General features: G+C 44.4%; 1 protein-coding gene across 1 annotated transcript; it reads right to left on the bottom strand.

Annotated features, from left to right (window-relative positions):
- Window positions 1-224: 224 nt before the first annotated feature.
- LOC125976791 (arf-GAP with GTPase, ANK repeat and PH domain-containing protein 1) lies at window positions 225-12,596 on the bottom strand. The gene is made up of 20 exons (XM_049732679.2): window positions 11,979-12,596; window positions 10,451-11,641; window positions 7,873-7,931; window positions 7,705-7,792; window positions 7,419-7,504; window positions 7,196-7,337; window positions 6,328-6,462; window positions 6,126-6,247; window positions 5,821-5,982; window positions 4,712-4,795; window positions 4,383-4,487; window positions 4,150-4,309; window positions 3,950-4,078; window positions 3,733-3,870; window positions 3,535-3,594; window positions 3,300-3,451; window positions 2,724-2,814; window positions 1,940-2,162; window positions 1,569-1,872; window positions 225-1,453 (listed from the first exon to the last, which is right to left on the bottom strand). The coding sequence occupies exons 2-20, from the start codon at window positions 11,550-11,552 to the stop codon at window positions 1,172-1,174; spliced, it is 3,624 nt and encodes a 1,207-aa protein (XP_049588636.1). The 5' UTR covers window positions 11,553-11,641; window positions 11,979-12,596; the 3' UTR covers window positions 225-1,171.
- Between the last annotated feature and the right edge of the window lie 350 nt (window positions 12,597-12,946).

The following is a 12,946-nucleotide window of genomic DNA, read 5'->3' as shown; positions in this document are numbered from 1 at the left end:
AAGTGAGGCCAGCGCTCTGACCTAGAAAAGATGTAGGCCAAAGCCAAGAAGCCGGCAGTCTGACAGCGAGATGATGAGTGCGAAGCCATTTCAGCCGGCTGATTGTTGCTGAGCTGCAACATGTTCTTGTCATCTTGGGAGACATTAATAGACATAAATAGAATCTCGCCGACGTGCAACTTTTAGTCGTTTGTTTTTCGACTCAATGAAAACAGCTGGCAGCGTGTATTGATAATGAATGCTTTATGAATCATTGCATGAGTAAAAAAATACAAATGAATAGAGACTCTTTACAGCACAGACGTGTATACTCAGCAACGGTCATTAGATGAACACAGATTCACATCGAATACGGATGAGATGATTTCTTTTTATGCTACTCGTAAAATCTCCACATGGGCAACATTCTTTTTTTCTCACACTGATTATCAGCCACTTATAAACATTCATTCCAATGCTCGCTCATATATATTTGTATACCTACGTTTGAAAACGACCTATTAAACAATACTTTTAATCTCTATGAATCACAGCAGGAGAGTCAGTTCACGTCCACGAAAGCGACACCTCTTCCTGCTGACATGGCGCTTTTAAATACATTCAATTGAAACGAAGGCATTTCCTTTGCTTATACAAACATCACCACTGTAGCCTCCTGCTTCACTTTCAAAGATATCTAAAATGAATCAATCATTTACAGTGTTTATGTCGCGCACAGTGATACAAACATTACATATAAATCTTCATCTTTGAAGAATTTCATTATCAAAGGAACACGAAACGCAAGAAACTGTAAATCTCTTCGAGCCACTTTTGTACACAGATCCACCTGTACAAAAAGTACAATAACAATGCTGGAAATTAAGCACTTTAAACTTTTAGGATTTTTTTTTTCTTTTTTCAAGAATTTAATAGAATTCTATTGTCTTATCTCTCGTTTTTCTTTCAAACGAAAGCAGCCTTTGTAGGTAGGTAGCGCAACTTTAAAACGAACTGCCTGTTTGGCTGCGTGGAACGCAACACAATATTTACACTCTTTTGGAAATACCAGTAAAGTGATGGCATTTCAAACACATACATACAGACCAATTCATTAGCTTATTGCAGTTCTTGACATTTGGATTTAAGACACCCCCCCCCCACAACCAAATGGACACTGACCGATCCTGTTTTACGACACGGCTTTTCTCGACGTACTGTAGCTGAAGCTTGCGCCGCCGCCTCTGTGCGAGATCTTCAGCGTCGTGGCGACCGTCAGGTTCGGGGCCATGCCGACTGGGAAGCCTGGGTTGTTTGCCGATGCGAATGCGGCAGTTGTGGCGAGGGAAGGAGAGGCCTCATTGGGACATCCGTACTGCAGCAGGATGTCGGCACACTCCCGGCTGCCCGCCATGCGAGCTAGGGTCAGCGCTGTTTGGCCCTGAGCATCCCTGTACTGCACGTCACAGCCATACTGACAATAAAGAAAACAAGAGGATTTACTTTTTGAGACTATTATTAGTATTCACGACATTCACTCTTAGGTTCAGATTCATCAGCTTCGGTCAACAAAGCCAAAATAAACTGACCCAAACGAGAAGCTGTGTCATCACCACGTCGGCCTGCTGACAGGCAGCATGAAGGGCAGAGCCGGGTAGCCGCAGCGCCAGGAGGGACCGGGAGGAGAGCGCCATGCTGGGAGGGCCGTTGATGTCCTCCTTAGTGCAGTGGGCCAAAAGGAGCAGCAGTCTGGGGAGGTTGTGCTCCATTGCAGCCAGCAGAAGACGGCCGGACAATGTGATGTCGGGACCCTCATTGGGAGTGGGAGGGGGCAACGGTGCCACAAAGAGTTTTTGCTCATATTTGGCCCGAATCCACGACTCTCGTTCCTCCCTGGAAAAAAGAAACTTTCTTGGAGCACTTCTGTCTTTGTGACGCCAATAAATCCAAACATTATTACCGGGTAGCATCAGGCGGGGGTTTACGATGGCCCATGGTGCGTGCCTCCCATATACAGTTAACCATGTGGTTGCCAATGGCACTCAGAACCAGCGTCAGCTCTCGCGGCAGATCGTCCAAATCGAGAGAGCGAACGCGCGAAACGTGAGTCCCCAAGTTCCGGTGGATCCCAGAACACTCGATGCATATGAGGGCACCGAGGTTCAAACTGGCCCACGTGGGATCTTGGAGAGAACAAACACACAATACAATCACAGTCTGATAAAATCGTAAATAATATTATGAAATAATAATCATAATGAAAATAAATTAATATTAGAAATGTCAGTTGACTCTAGCATGTAGCTATTTTAAAAAAATCATCCTATAAATGTTTATTTTTATATGATTAAATCATTGGATATGTTGGCACATCTATTCCGGAAAGAAAACTCAGAAGAGCATATTTTATTCTTTAGAGGAGAAAAGTCCTCTTCCTCCCACATCATGGTGACCCAATTTTGATTCAGTGGAACACTTAACATGACATCAAAGTGTTTCTTTTTATTGCAGCTTGTAATCAAGATTTTAACACCGCTTTCTGCAATGCACTGTCTCGGTCTGAGATTTTCTTTCACCCTGCTGTGATCAGCCGAGTGTGCAAGAAAGTGAGAAATGGCTCAATAACTAATGGTCGACTCTGTTCTATTGTTCTGTTAAGTGTTGCTCATCTTCAAATGAATGCAAGGAGAAGATGAGGGATGATTGATGCTTGAATAGCTTTGAAATAGATATTTGGTACTGACTGGGAGCATCGCAGTCCACGCAGAAGTTGTTTCCTTTTGCGTTGCGAATGGCTTGCAGAGCCACGGCTTCGCTCTGGCTATTCTTGCGAGCCTGTGAAAAAAAAAAAAAGAAAAAAAAAAGTGTTAGCTGTGCTCTTCTTTATGTAGCGCAATGACTGTAACTAAATGTGCTTGTGAAGAAATGATGGTTTGCCCTGATGTAAATTGTTTCCATAATAAATAAGAATTGCATCATTGCATTAAGTCGTGATATGGAAGGAAATGACATTTTTATGCACTCATCCGAGGATGTTTCCTTGCTGCAGTGCGGATATCAGCGCAAGACAATATTGAGCAGGCCTGAAATCATGACACGCTTGTGATGAAGTGGCTTCAGCGATGAAAAAAAAAAAATCAATTATACAGTCTTTATCTTTTTGACAAAAGCCATCACGGCCCTGTTGGAAGGGTCATAAATCAAGGTTGAGATGTTCTACTATATTTTTCTTTTGAAAGACAGCAGACACCATTTTTTTTTTTTTCAAGTGTGCAATTCCATGTGTGTGTGGCGGATGTGTGTGCATGTGTGTGTTTGACCTTGTTCTTACTGCTCTCACACAACTGCAGGCTGGCCAAGATCTGACTCTCGATGGCCTGCACCCAGGAATCTCTCTCCTCCACACTTTGGGCTTCAAAATGCCACGTCTGGCCAGAACTCGACACAATCAGGAAGTCATTGTTTTCTTCATCTGTCTCACACACACACAAACACATCCCGACTATAAGACAGTGTACAGTAAGAGTTTAAAAAATGCACATAACCAAACATTACCTGTTTTGCTTACATTCCTCAAGCTTCCAAAGCTTTTAAGTTTCCACATTTTGCGTTTGGCTGGAAAAAAATAACAGTTGAAATTATCAACATGGTTAAAATGCATTAATAAGATTTTATTTGTTAAATTACAGAAACTGTCAAAAATAATTTTTATGTATTTATTTCTGAGTTTTACAGCACGGAGACGCTCATCACCGTCTGCTTGGCCAATATTGGCGTCGCCTTTCTGGTTCATGCTCTTCTTCCTGCGATGCTTCTTTCTGTCCTCCACTGGGGATGTGGAGCCTACGTCTTTGGTGGACGAGGAGCTGGACACGCCCTCAACTGCAGAGTCTGCTGACACGTTCACAGACACTGAAACATCTCCCGCTATAGTACGTACGATATCAAGAATTCCGTCGCTTTTTCTCACCGACGCTTTGAGCGTGGTTGGAGACGTTGGAGGAACATCGCTGCACGCCTCTGTTACCCCTCAGGAAGATGGTGCCGCCCATCCCCTCCATGTCATCCACTTGCAGGAGGCTGCTGGCACTGACGGGAACTGTCACAACCATCCAGTCAAGTATTTTCTAAATATTTTATATCCTTCAAGGGATGTATATTTTCACTCACCCAAGCTGACCCCCTCTGACCCCTGCACATCTTTGACCCTCCCGTTGAGCCCGACCGGCGGCCCACCGGCGGGTATGGCACGTGGCGGACGCTTTCCTGGCACCTTCACCGTCACTCTCAGCAGGTCCATTTCTTTCCCGGGGGCGTTCAGCATGTAGTCCTGCCAAATCAAACAGACTCCATTACACCTTACATCATCAACCGTCAAAAGCGTTCTGTCAAAACACACTCACATTGACGTTGGAGTGGTATGAGAGGATGCCATCACTGGAGAGGGTGACGTATTTCTTCTTCCATTCTTTGTTGAGTGAGTTCCCGCTGCGCTTGAGCAAGAAACCCTGGTAGGGGTCACGGGGGGGAAAAAAAGTGAAATGTGAAAATCTCACACGGTTAGGCAGCGTTATGCCAAGTGACGGCCAAAAACACCCACATCCGACCATATGGAGTGTGCAATAATTCACACATCGACAGGCGTCCTCACATGAAGGGAGTGGTGGTGTCATGTCCTCTGCTGAAATTCATTGGGTGGACTCGATATTTGTATTCTGCATCTTTGTCTTACCTGCTTGATGGGAATAAAGCGCCCGCTTCCCACATCTCCTTTGTAGTCTGCACTTCGCCTGGCTGCGTCGCTGCCTCTTCGACCCTGAAGGAAACACAAGGGGACAAAGAATGTTCTTTAAAGTGTGCTGATGCTGAAACTATTATACAGTGGAAGCTCGATATACACTGAGATGTTGTTTGGAATGCAGCACATGTCCCATAGGAAAGAAAGAAAGTGTCAAAGCTCCAACTCGATATATACACAGCACACTTTGGTAAATATAATGTGTTTTAAAAAAAAATTAAATTGACATGTTAGCTAGCAAAAAAAAAAAAAAAAACAGCTACAGGAGTTCTGCACTTGAGTTTCTCGGGAAGTACGAAACACCCGGGCAGAACAAACTTTGTTCTTGTCTTTGCCACCTTGACAAAACAAGGCAACAGCTTTTGTGGTGTATGCACAGGCCTTCCAATCTTCATTTGCTGCTCCTTCTGCTCCTGCCTCACCACCGTAACATGGCCAGATGGTCTTGTGGCACTAAAACAGTCTGTCTCACAGCTAACAACGCGCAAGCCATGCGACCTTCTGCTAGCACGATAAAGCTAGGTTAGCAAGCGGCGGCAATGAAATACACCACCTCATAACTAACGATACGCTTAAAGACGACATAAAAAAAAAAAAGTAGTTGTCGTTTTGGTGCAATTGGTGCCTGGGCCTGGTTATTTATCCGCCTCTTAATACCACAACTAATCAATTTGTCATGATTTTATAACTCACCAATAATAAACAAAAAAATATATATAATGTAACAGCAACCATAGTGGTTTTTTCAGAATGTAATCAAATAAAACCAAATGGAAAGGAAAGAATACTGTCAGTGGCAAAGAAATGACACCTACTGTACATTATTATCACACCAGCTGGCAAATGAGTCTTAACTTGCTAAGGGCTGCTAATTGAAGGGAGACCTCAGAGAAACAAAAGGATTACGACACGCATACTCCGCACAGGCCATTTAAAAAGAACCTCCGTGACTCAGCTAATGTATTTAATTATGGATACAACCAGCTTTATTGGTTTACAGTGGCATTTGGCAATTGGTTAAACATATTTGCTCAGCATATTACCGAAAATCGTGCTGTGCGTCTACGGGTGGCACTGCGGACTGATCCGGGAGTGCCGCTGTCCAGTTTCTCCCCTCTCGCCGATCTGCCAATCTCCTTATGGCTGATTACGGGGGTGGAGGGAAGTGATGAGGAGTAATCGCTACTCTGACCCCCGTTACTTGCCTGCAAATGAACAAGAAGAAAAGGTCTTAATTGTGTCTAGGCAGTAAAAATTCTAAATTTGCACGAGTGTGACCACTCCCACAGCGGCGCAGCCCTCACTAGCATTGAATCCAGTAATAATCTGACAACTTTTTCACTTTTACCTGTCCTGGAAAGACACCAGACACTGGAGTGGAGCCTCCAGAGTGACTAGGAGAGTTTGGAAGAGATTTACAGGAAGCCAGTAGAGCAGCTTGCTTCTTGGCAGCCATAATCTTCTGAGCAGCTGGAAGAAAATAATGAGAAAATAAATTGACACCATAACAATGTGTTGATACGGTAATAGTTGATGTGGCTGTCAGATACCATCAGTGAAGACCCTGTTGACGTTGAGGCCGTAGGTGGCGCATGTTTCGTAGTAGGTGCAACGGCGCACATCTGAGCAGAGCTGCCTGGCCCGGGCGTCGTCGATGACCCTGGGGTTGCTGCTACTGATCTTATCTGCCGAAGAATAGTCCAAAGCAAACACATGATATATTTATCCCACCCGCTCTATTTTTCTGCTTTTTTCTCTCAACCAGAGCGCTTGAGGCAGAATGACGCCTTGCAAGGAGATTTGCTGGTGTTTAACTTTTTTTTTTTCTATAGATAGCAGCTTTCCCTTGACATCCTTACAAAAGACTTGCCTGTATGGGGATTTGATTCCAAAGCCCCGCAATGGCATTTCTACAGATCAGAACTACTGAGTGTATTATTTGCCCATTTACATTTTAACTTACACACCTTTATTTTTACTTAATAGCAAATGATGCAAACAGAAAATACAAAGCCCCATTGTATGGATTTTACCGCCTCCCACGAGGCACGACTCAGACAGTCAAATCGTTTATATTCAGAGCAGATTTGCAAAAGGAGTGTGAGTGGGTGTGTGTGAGCTAGACAAACAGTGCAGCAGGTTTAGAGTAAACTGAAAATCAAGTAAAGGCAGTTGAAGCTGTTTTGGTCCTGAAAACGGTTTAGTTCGCAACATTTGTTGGATTGTAAACATATTTTGCAAATCGGAAAAATAATATTTTAAGGTCTGTAGATAAGATTGATGTGCTTTATTTATTTCGTCTCAAGAAAAAAAAAATCAACGCTACTATTAATACTATTAGAATACAAACGCAGTCGCAAACTAATGTTCTTAATGCTTCCCAAAAAAAAAAAAACAACAACTCCAAAACTGTCTCACCCTGTGTGCCAACGACCACGAAGGGTATCTCGATGACAGGCCGATGGACTGCAAGCTGATGGTAGATCTTGTACACTTCCTGGAAGCTGGCCTCATTTTCCAAACTGAAGACCAGGATAACCGCGTCTAGCCAGCTGGCAAACTGGAGACCAGGTAGGCAAGGAGCAGGCGTTCATTCACTTTTTTTCACCAATTTAGAAGCCAAGCTTGACTCTCAACTCACCTGGGCTCCTGGGAGTTCAGTCTCTTCTCTGATGATCAACAAGTGGCTCTGTCCATCAATTAAAACATCCTTAATGTACTGACGTCCTGAATAATACAAATAATGATTAGGAGTGATTATTTGTCTATGAGTTCCTCTAGATTGGCTGTCAATGTCTGGTCCAGAGTCAGCTCCATAGAAAACAGATAGCTGGCCAGACAAATGGACGGATGTAGCTAATGTTGTGGTCAATGAGTGCACAAGTCCGTCATGAGAGAACGGAAAGTTGATAAAAAGTGAAACTGACCCTCTGCATTCTCCAGTGATAGATAACTTCCTGTCAAGTGTCTGTGGACTAGCGCTGACTTCCCACTGCACAGGCCTCCCAACACGGCCTAACACACAAGCACACAATTAACACACTGAGAATCTATTTTAGTATCAAATCTCGGATTATGGAAGCAGACAATCTTACCAAGTGAAGTTCTTGTACAGTTTGAGTGATGGTCCATTCTTGGCTGCTGGTGCATGGCGCTAGAGCCAAAAGGAGAACGTGGTGGTTAGTAAATATACAGCTGGGTTTTGTGCTTTGGTGGGCAACAAACTGGAGCCAAGGTTGAAAATTGATGCTTCTTCTCACGAGAGACATCATGACGAGCGAAGATCGCATTAAAATGTCGTACTTTCTGTGGAGTCGTTTTCTGAATTGTCCTTGGGCTGTCGTCTATCACCGAAGTTTGCGAGGTTTGAGCCAGTAAGCTTCCTCTCAGTGACCATAAAACATCTGAGCCTCCCTTACTCCCCATCCACCAATATACTCTAAATGCTATATTCAACGTGTTATTGTTGTCTTGCTACTTGCTATACTGCTGTGTCCATTTAGACGTAAAAAGACAAATCCAAACAAGAAAATAAATTCCACAACAAGCCCTATTAAAACTTTAAAACAGAAGAAAACGGCCCCACTGAAATATTCTCTAAAATATACTCAGACGTTATAAAGTCAGAATCATTCATTCAAGTTTCTTAAAATGTTTTTAATTCATTTATACCTTTTTTTAATTGGATGTATGCTAATTTTCACCCTCCGCTAACTACAGTATCTATTTGTTTCTTTGTTTCTCTCAAAGTGTCACGCCTCCATAATTGCTGATCGATTATTCCGTTAAAAATATTCTTTACAAACGGAATACATGCGTGATGAAATAAAAGTACACTTATAAAGCTGATGAAAAAAATGTCAAAGACGAAGCACGTTGAAAGTTTTTTTCACCATATAATGTAAAAGCATCCTGTGAGGCTCAGCTTAAGAGATGAAAATTAATGTGGCCGTGGAAACCATCGTGAGCCTGCATGACTCAGTCTGTTTACACACACACACACAAGGTCTTTTTGTGATGTTGACGCCCACACTGTCATCTGCCACACTTTGGATGCCCGTTTTGACGACTGTCGCACACCCAGCCCTCGCCCTAATCCCCCCCGGCCATTTTGGGGCATTCCCTGCACTCCCCTCGATCAGCGTCACACCACCAACCAAACAACAATCCTCACAGCTGGCTGTTGCCATGGCAACTCCTTTTTCCAGAAGCCTCCATACAATGAATGGCCCCTCTCGGTTGCGGCGACATGCGAGAGGCATTAAAAGGCTGTGTCCACCTCTGTGAGCGAGTGCAAATTAATTTGTTATTTACAACATGATATGCTCAAGACTACAGCTGAAATATGGACGACGTTCCTCTCCAAGAGTCAATGTGTTGTCAGTGTGAATGCTGATGACCACGCCACACAGAGCAGGAAGTTGTAGGTTGTTCTCTGCATGAACACAGCTCTGTGTCTCCCCAACCTTAATTATTCATGTCCCACTTACTCCTGACAAATTATTCAGCGCTCGTTTGGATACCACAAACACCATCATAGGCAACTTCCTTCAGTTTAAGCCTTGAGAAAAAGGGTACATCTTTTCTTAATATTCTCATTGTGAGCATCAATATTTCAAGCTGTTTGTTTTTGACAAGCAATTCTATGTGGAGCCGTGTTTGTTTAAAAAGCCACGTTTGAGGCCCTTGGAGTTACGAGGATTATTAATTCAACAAGCTTGACATGTTGTCATTTTTGTGAGGTGTTCATAAAGTCAGAGTCAATCACTGCCAGGATGCAATTGACAATGAATGCCAAATTAAAAGCATCATCCTGAGACATGTTTGCAATTTTTAGAGAAACAATGCTGAACAAAGAACCTCTTGCTTGAAATGTTAGTCAAATGATTTGTTTTCCGATTTTCCGTGCTATAGCGGATGCAAAATGTCGACACGCCTCTTTTCTAATGCCGCCTTTTTGAGATAAATCATTTCAATTTTTTTTTTTTTACACCACTTATGGGACCTTCAACATGTCCAACCCATTTAAAAAGCAACATTAACCTTTTGAAAAGGCGCTATAAAAATAAAGAACTGAAAGAATGTGATTGCATAAGTGTGGACACCCTCTACATTATGATTTGGTTTAATTTTTCTCCATGTGGAACTTAGGCCTTGAATAGTTCCTATGTTAGCATCAAATCTTCAAGCTTCTCAAAGAAAAAAAAAATACACTGCCAGGAAAAGCCTACTAGAACATTATTATTATTTTTTTAATTAGAGAAATCATTTATATCCCAGATCACATCAAAAAAATTTGGGAGCGCCAAAAAAATCCTGGTAATGTCTAGCCGACTTTAATCAGATCTACTATTTATAACATTAGGTATGCCTGTATTTAAAAATAAACTGAACAGTGGGAGCATTTCTGAGACTCAGGTAGGCGTTGTAATCACTAATCACTGATATGACTGCTCCCCCGTTTTCACTCTCAGAGGTGTAATGTATTTCTGTTATCAGTTTTGCATTGGGAATGAGATCTCTTTAGCGTCATTGTGTGGGTGACTGCAGAAGGAAGCCACAGAGTGGGAAATAATAGGCCGATTAGAAGGCCAATGTGTATGTTAAAAGTACAGCAAGCCCGCCATAGATCTCTGTCATGTTCTGGGAGAGATGAATCAATGAAGAACTTACCCTCCTCCTCGCTGGAGCCCCTCTCCGCTGCGGGATACAGGGCGGATGCGGTGCTGACATTTGAGGGCACAGCTGCACTTTTGGAGAAAATCCCACTAATGAACTTGAGCATCTTGCGGTCACGGGCAGGAGCTCTCTGGATTGTTCCACCTTGGCCCTCTTTCCCTCTCCTGCCGTCCTCGGAGAGGCAATGTAGGTCGCTGTTATCCAGGGTGCGACTGGTGGCTTTTCTCTGGGGCCGGTTGGCATCGCAGGTAATCGGCGTAACCAAGGAAACCTTAAATCTGTCCTCGTGAGTGTTCTCCCTGTTCATGATTCCGGAATAGCCTCCGCTGAGGGGAGCGGCGGGACGAATGAGCGTCCCTCTGCCGTCGCTGTCGGCCCAAGACGCCCTGTATGGCCCCAGAGTTGTCGTGGCCATTAAGGGGGACTGCTCCCCGATCCGGTTATCTCTCCGCTCTAGAGTCTTGGCAGAGTGATATAAGTTGCTGTTGGCTTCTCGGCCTTCCCTCCAGGAGTTAGCCCCTGCGTGCGATCTCATCATGACTTCGGGACGCTGGCTGACCTGAGGCGGCACTGAAAAAGGGAGGCTGCAACGTGAGCGGTTGTTGAGCTCGGCTCCGTTTTCACCCTTTAGGAAGAGCCTGGGAGGTTCCCGGTAGACTTCCGTCTTGGGACGCGAGGCTTCGTTGCGAGGCCCCTCTCTACGTACGGTGGTCTCGAAGCTGCTGCCGCTGTACACCTTCACCATTTGCCTCAGTGGGGGGTGGATAAGAGCCGGGTCCTTGCTTTTAGCGACAGGGACAATGTCTTTGTGGTCTCTCCTCTCAGCTTTCCCCCACTTCTCATTGGGGCTTCCATACTTGACATGCACCTGTTCCACTTCTTCCAATTGTGCGCTCTCTTTACCCAACACTTGTGGACCACCACATACTTCCTGCTCTTTTGGTGCATGTCTCACCTCCTCCTTCTCTTTGGGGCTCCCTCCCCCCTCCTTCTCTTCTTGCTTCCCAGCTACATCCTCTGGTAAAGCCTCAACCTTCACCAAAGTGAGGGAGATGAGATAGGTGGTGCGCTTCTGTGGGTTGTCTGCTTGGCTCATTGGGACGGAACACCTCAGCACATTGGCACCTTCTCTCCGACCAGGCCACGCATGCAAATTGGCACCTCACTCATGGCAGTAGGAGTGAACTGAAACAGAGAAGTGAATCTTAGATCGTTGTTGGACAAACGGATGCTGGACATAATTTTTTATATATTTAAAATTCTTAGTCTAGACTGTTTTGCCGTCGTCTGACTTAATCCTCATCCATGCACACTGCTACTACTTGTCTCTCGCACTAATTCATTCATGAGCCCTTCCTTGCTTTATATTCCGAACTCTTCTGTGCAAATCTGACAGGTAGACACGCCGATAGATAAAAATGAGTTCAATGGGTTCAAAGATGATAACATAAATTCAATTTTTCTATCATTGAGACAGAAAAAATACAAATGCCACATTTTTCTTTTTGGATTGTGTTCATACCGTCATTCTGTCTCCTTGTACAAAAAAATGAATGATTCCTTTGCCGATGGATTGGTAGCAAACCGGACATCGGATGGAGCTGACGACGAAGCGCTGATCGATCCAAAAGGCAAATTTAAAAAAAGGTGAGGGAGCCTACTGGGGGTGTGGGAAAAAAAAAAAAAAAATCATTCACTTGTCACGATGCGTCTTGCAGCTGGAGCCTCCATTTGACAATGTCATGCATACAAGCAGGTATTCACAGCAGGACGGCTACCCCCATCTCTTGTGATGTACCCCCCCAAAAAAACGGAAGAAATTCCGAAAATAGCTTCCTTGTGTCTGTATCGGTCCTCCGGGGAACAGCTCCTCTCGGTCACCGCATCCTCTCCTCCGAGTGGCTCGTCCAATTAGCAAGTCAATAAAATGTGTCTGTAAGGCAGAGGAAGCCCACCAGCTCACCACAGCCCCTCCTCCCTCAAAGCAGCCCCCCCAGTTACTCGACCGTAATCTTGCAGCACAACTGGACTCGCTGGCTCCAAGGAGATGCTAACTGTGAAGGTGGTGGCGGTTCTTGCTCACGTTCATCAGATTTTTTTTTCATTGGTGCACGCTACAAAAGAGACAGGAGGGAGGAGAAGGGGAAGGGGGGGGGGGGGGGGGGTCTTGTCTTGCCAGTGCATCTGCTCTGGTGCTCTCTCTCTCGTTCCCTCCCTCTCTCTTTCTCTCTCTCTGTCCTTTCCAGAGCAATTTATGGGCAGCGCCTGCTCTCGCTGCTTAGCAGCTCGCATACAAAAGAAGATGCACAGGATGAGACATATCTACGCTCGAAGGCGACGTTTAACATTAAATTCATTAATAAAATTTTGGAGAAAAATGAAAAGCTTTGGAGGCAAAATGTCAGCTGACTATGACAAAATGACTCCATCCATTTTCTATCACACTTGTCCTCATTAAGGTCACGGGTGAGCTGGAGCCGATCCGAGCTG

The sequence above is a fragment of the Syngnathus scovelli genome, chromosome 11, assembly GCF_024217435.2.
Source record: "Syngnathus scovelli strain Florida chromosome 11, RoL_Ssco_1.2, whole genome shotgun sequence".
NCBI classification, from domain to species: domain Eukaryota; kingdom Metazoa; phylum Chordata; class Actinopteri; order Syngnathiformes; family Syngnathidae; genus Syngnathus; species Syngnathus scovelli.
The sequence above is the reverse complement of the archived record's forward strand: the minus strand, read 5'-3'. Positions and strand labels throughout refer to the sequence as shown.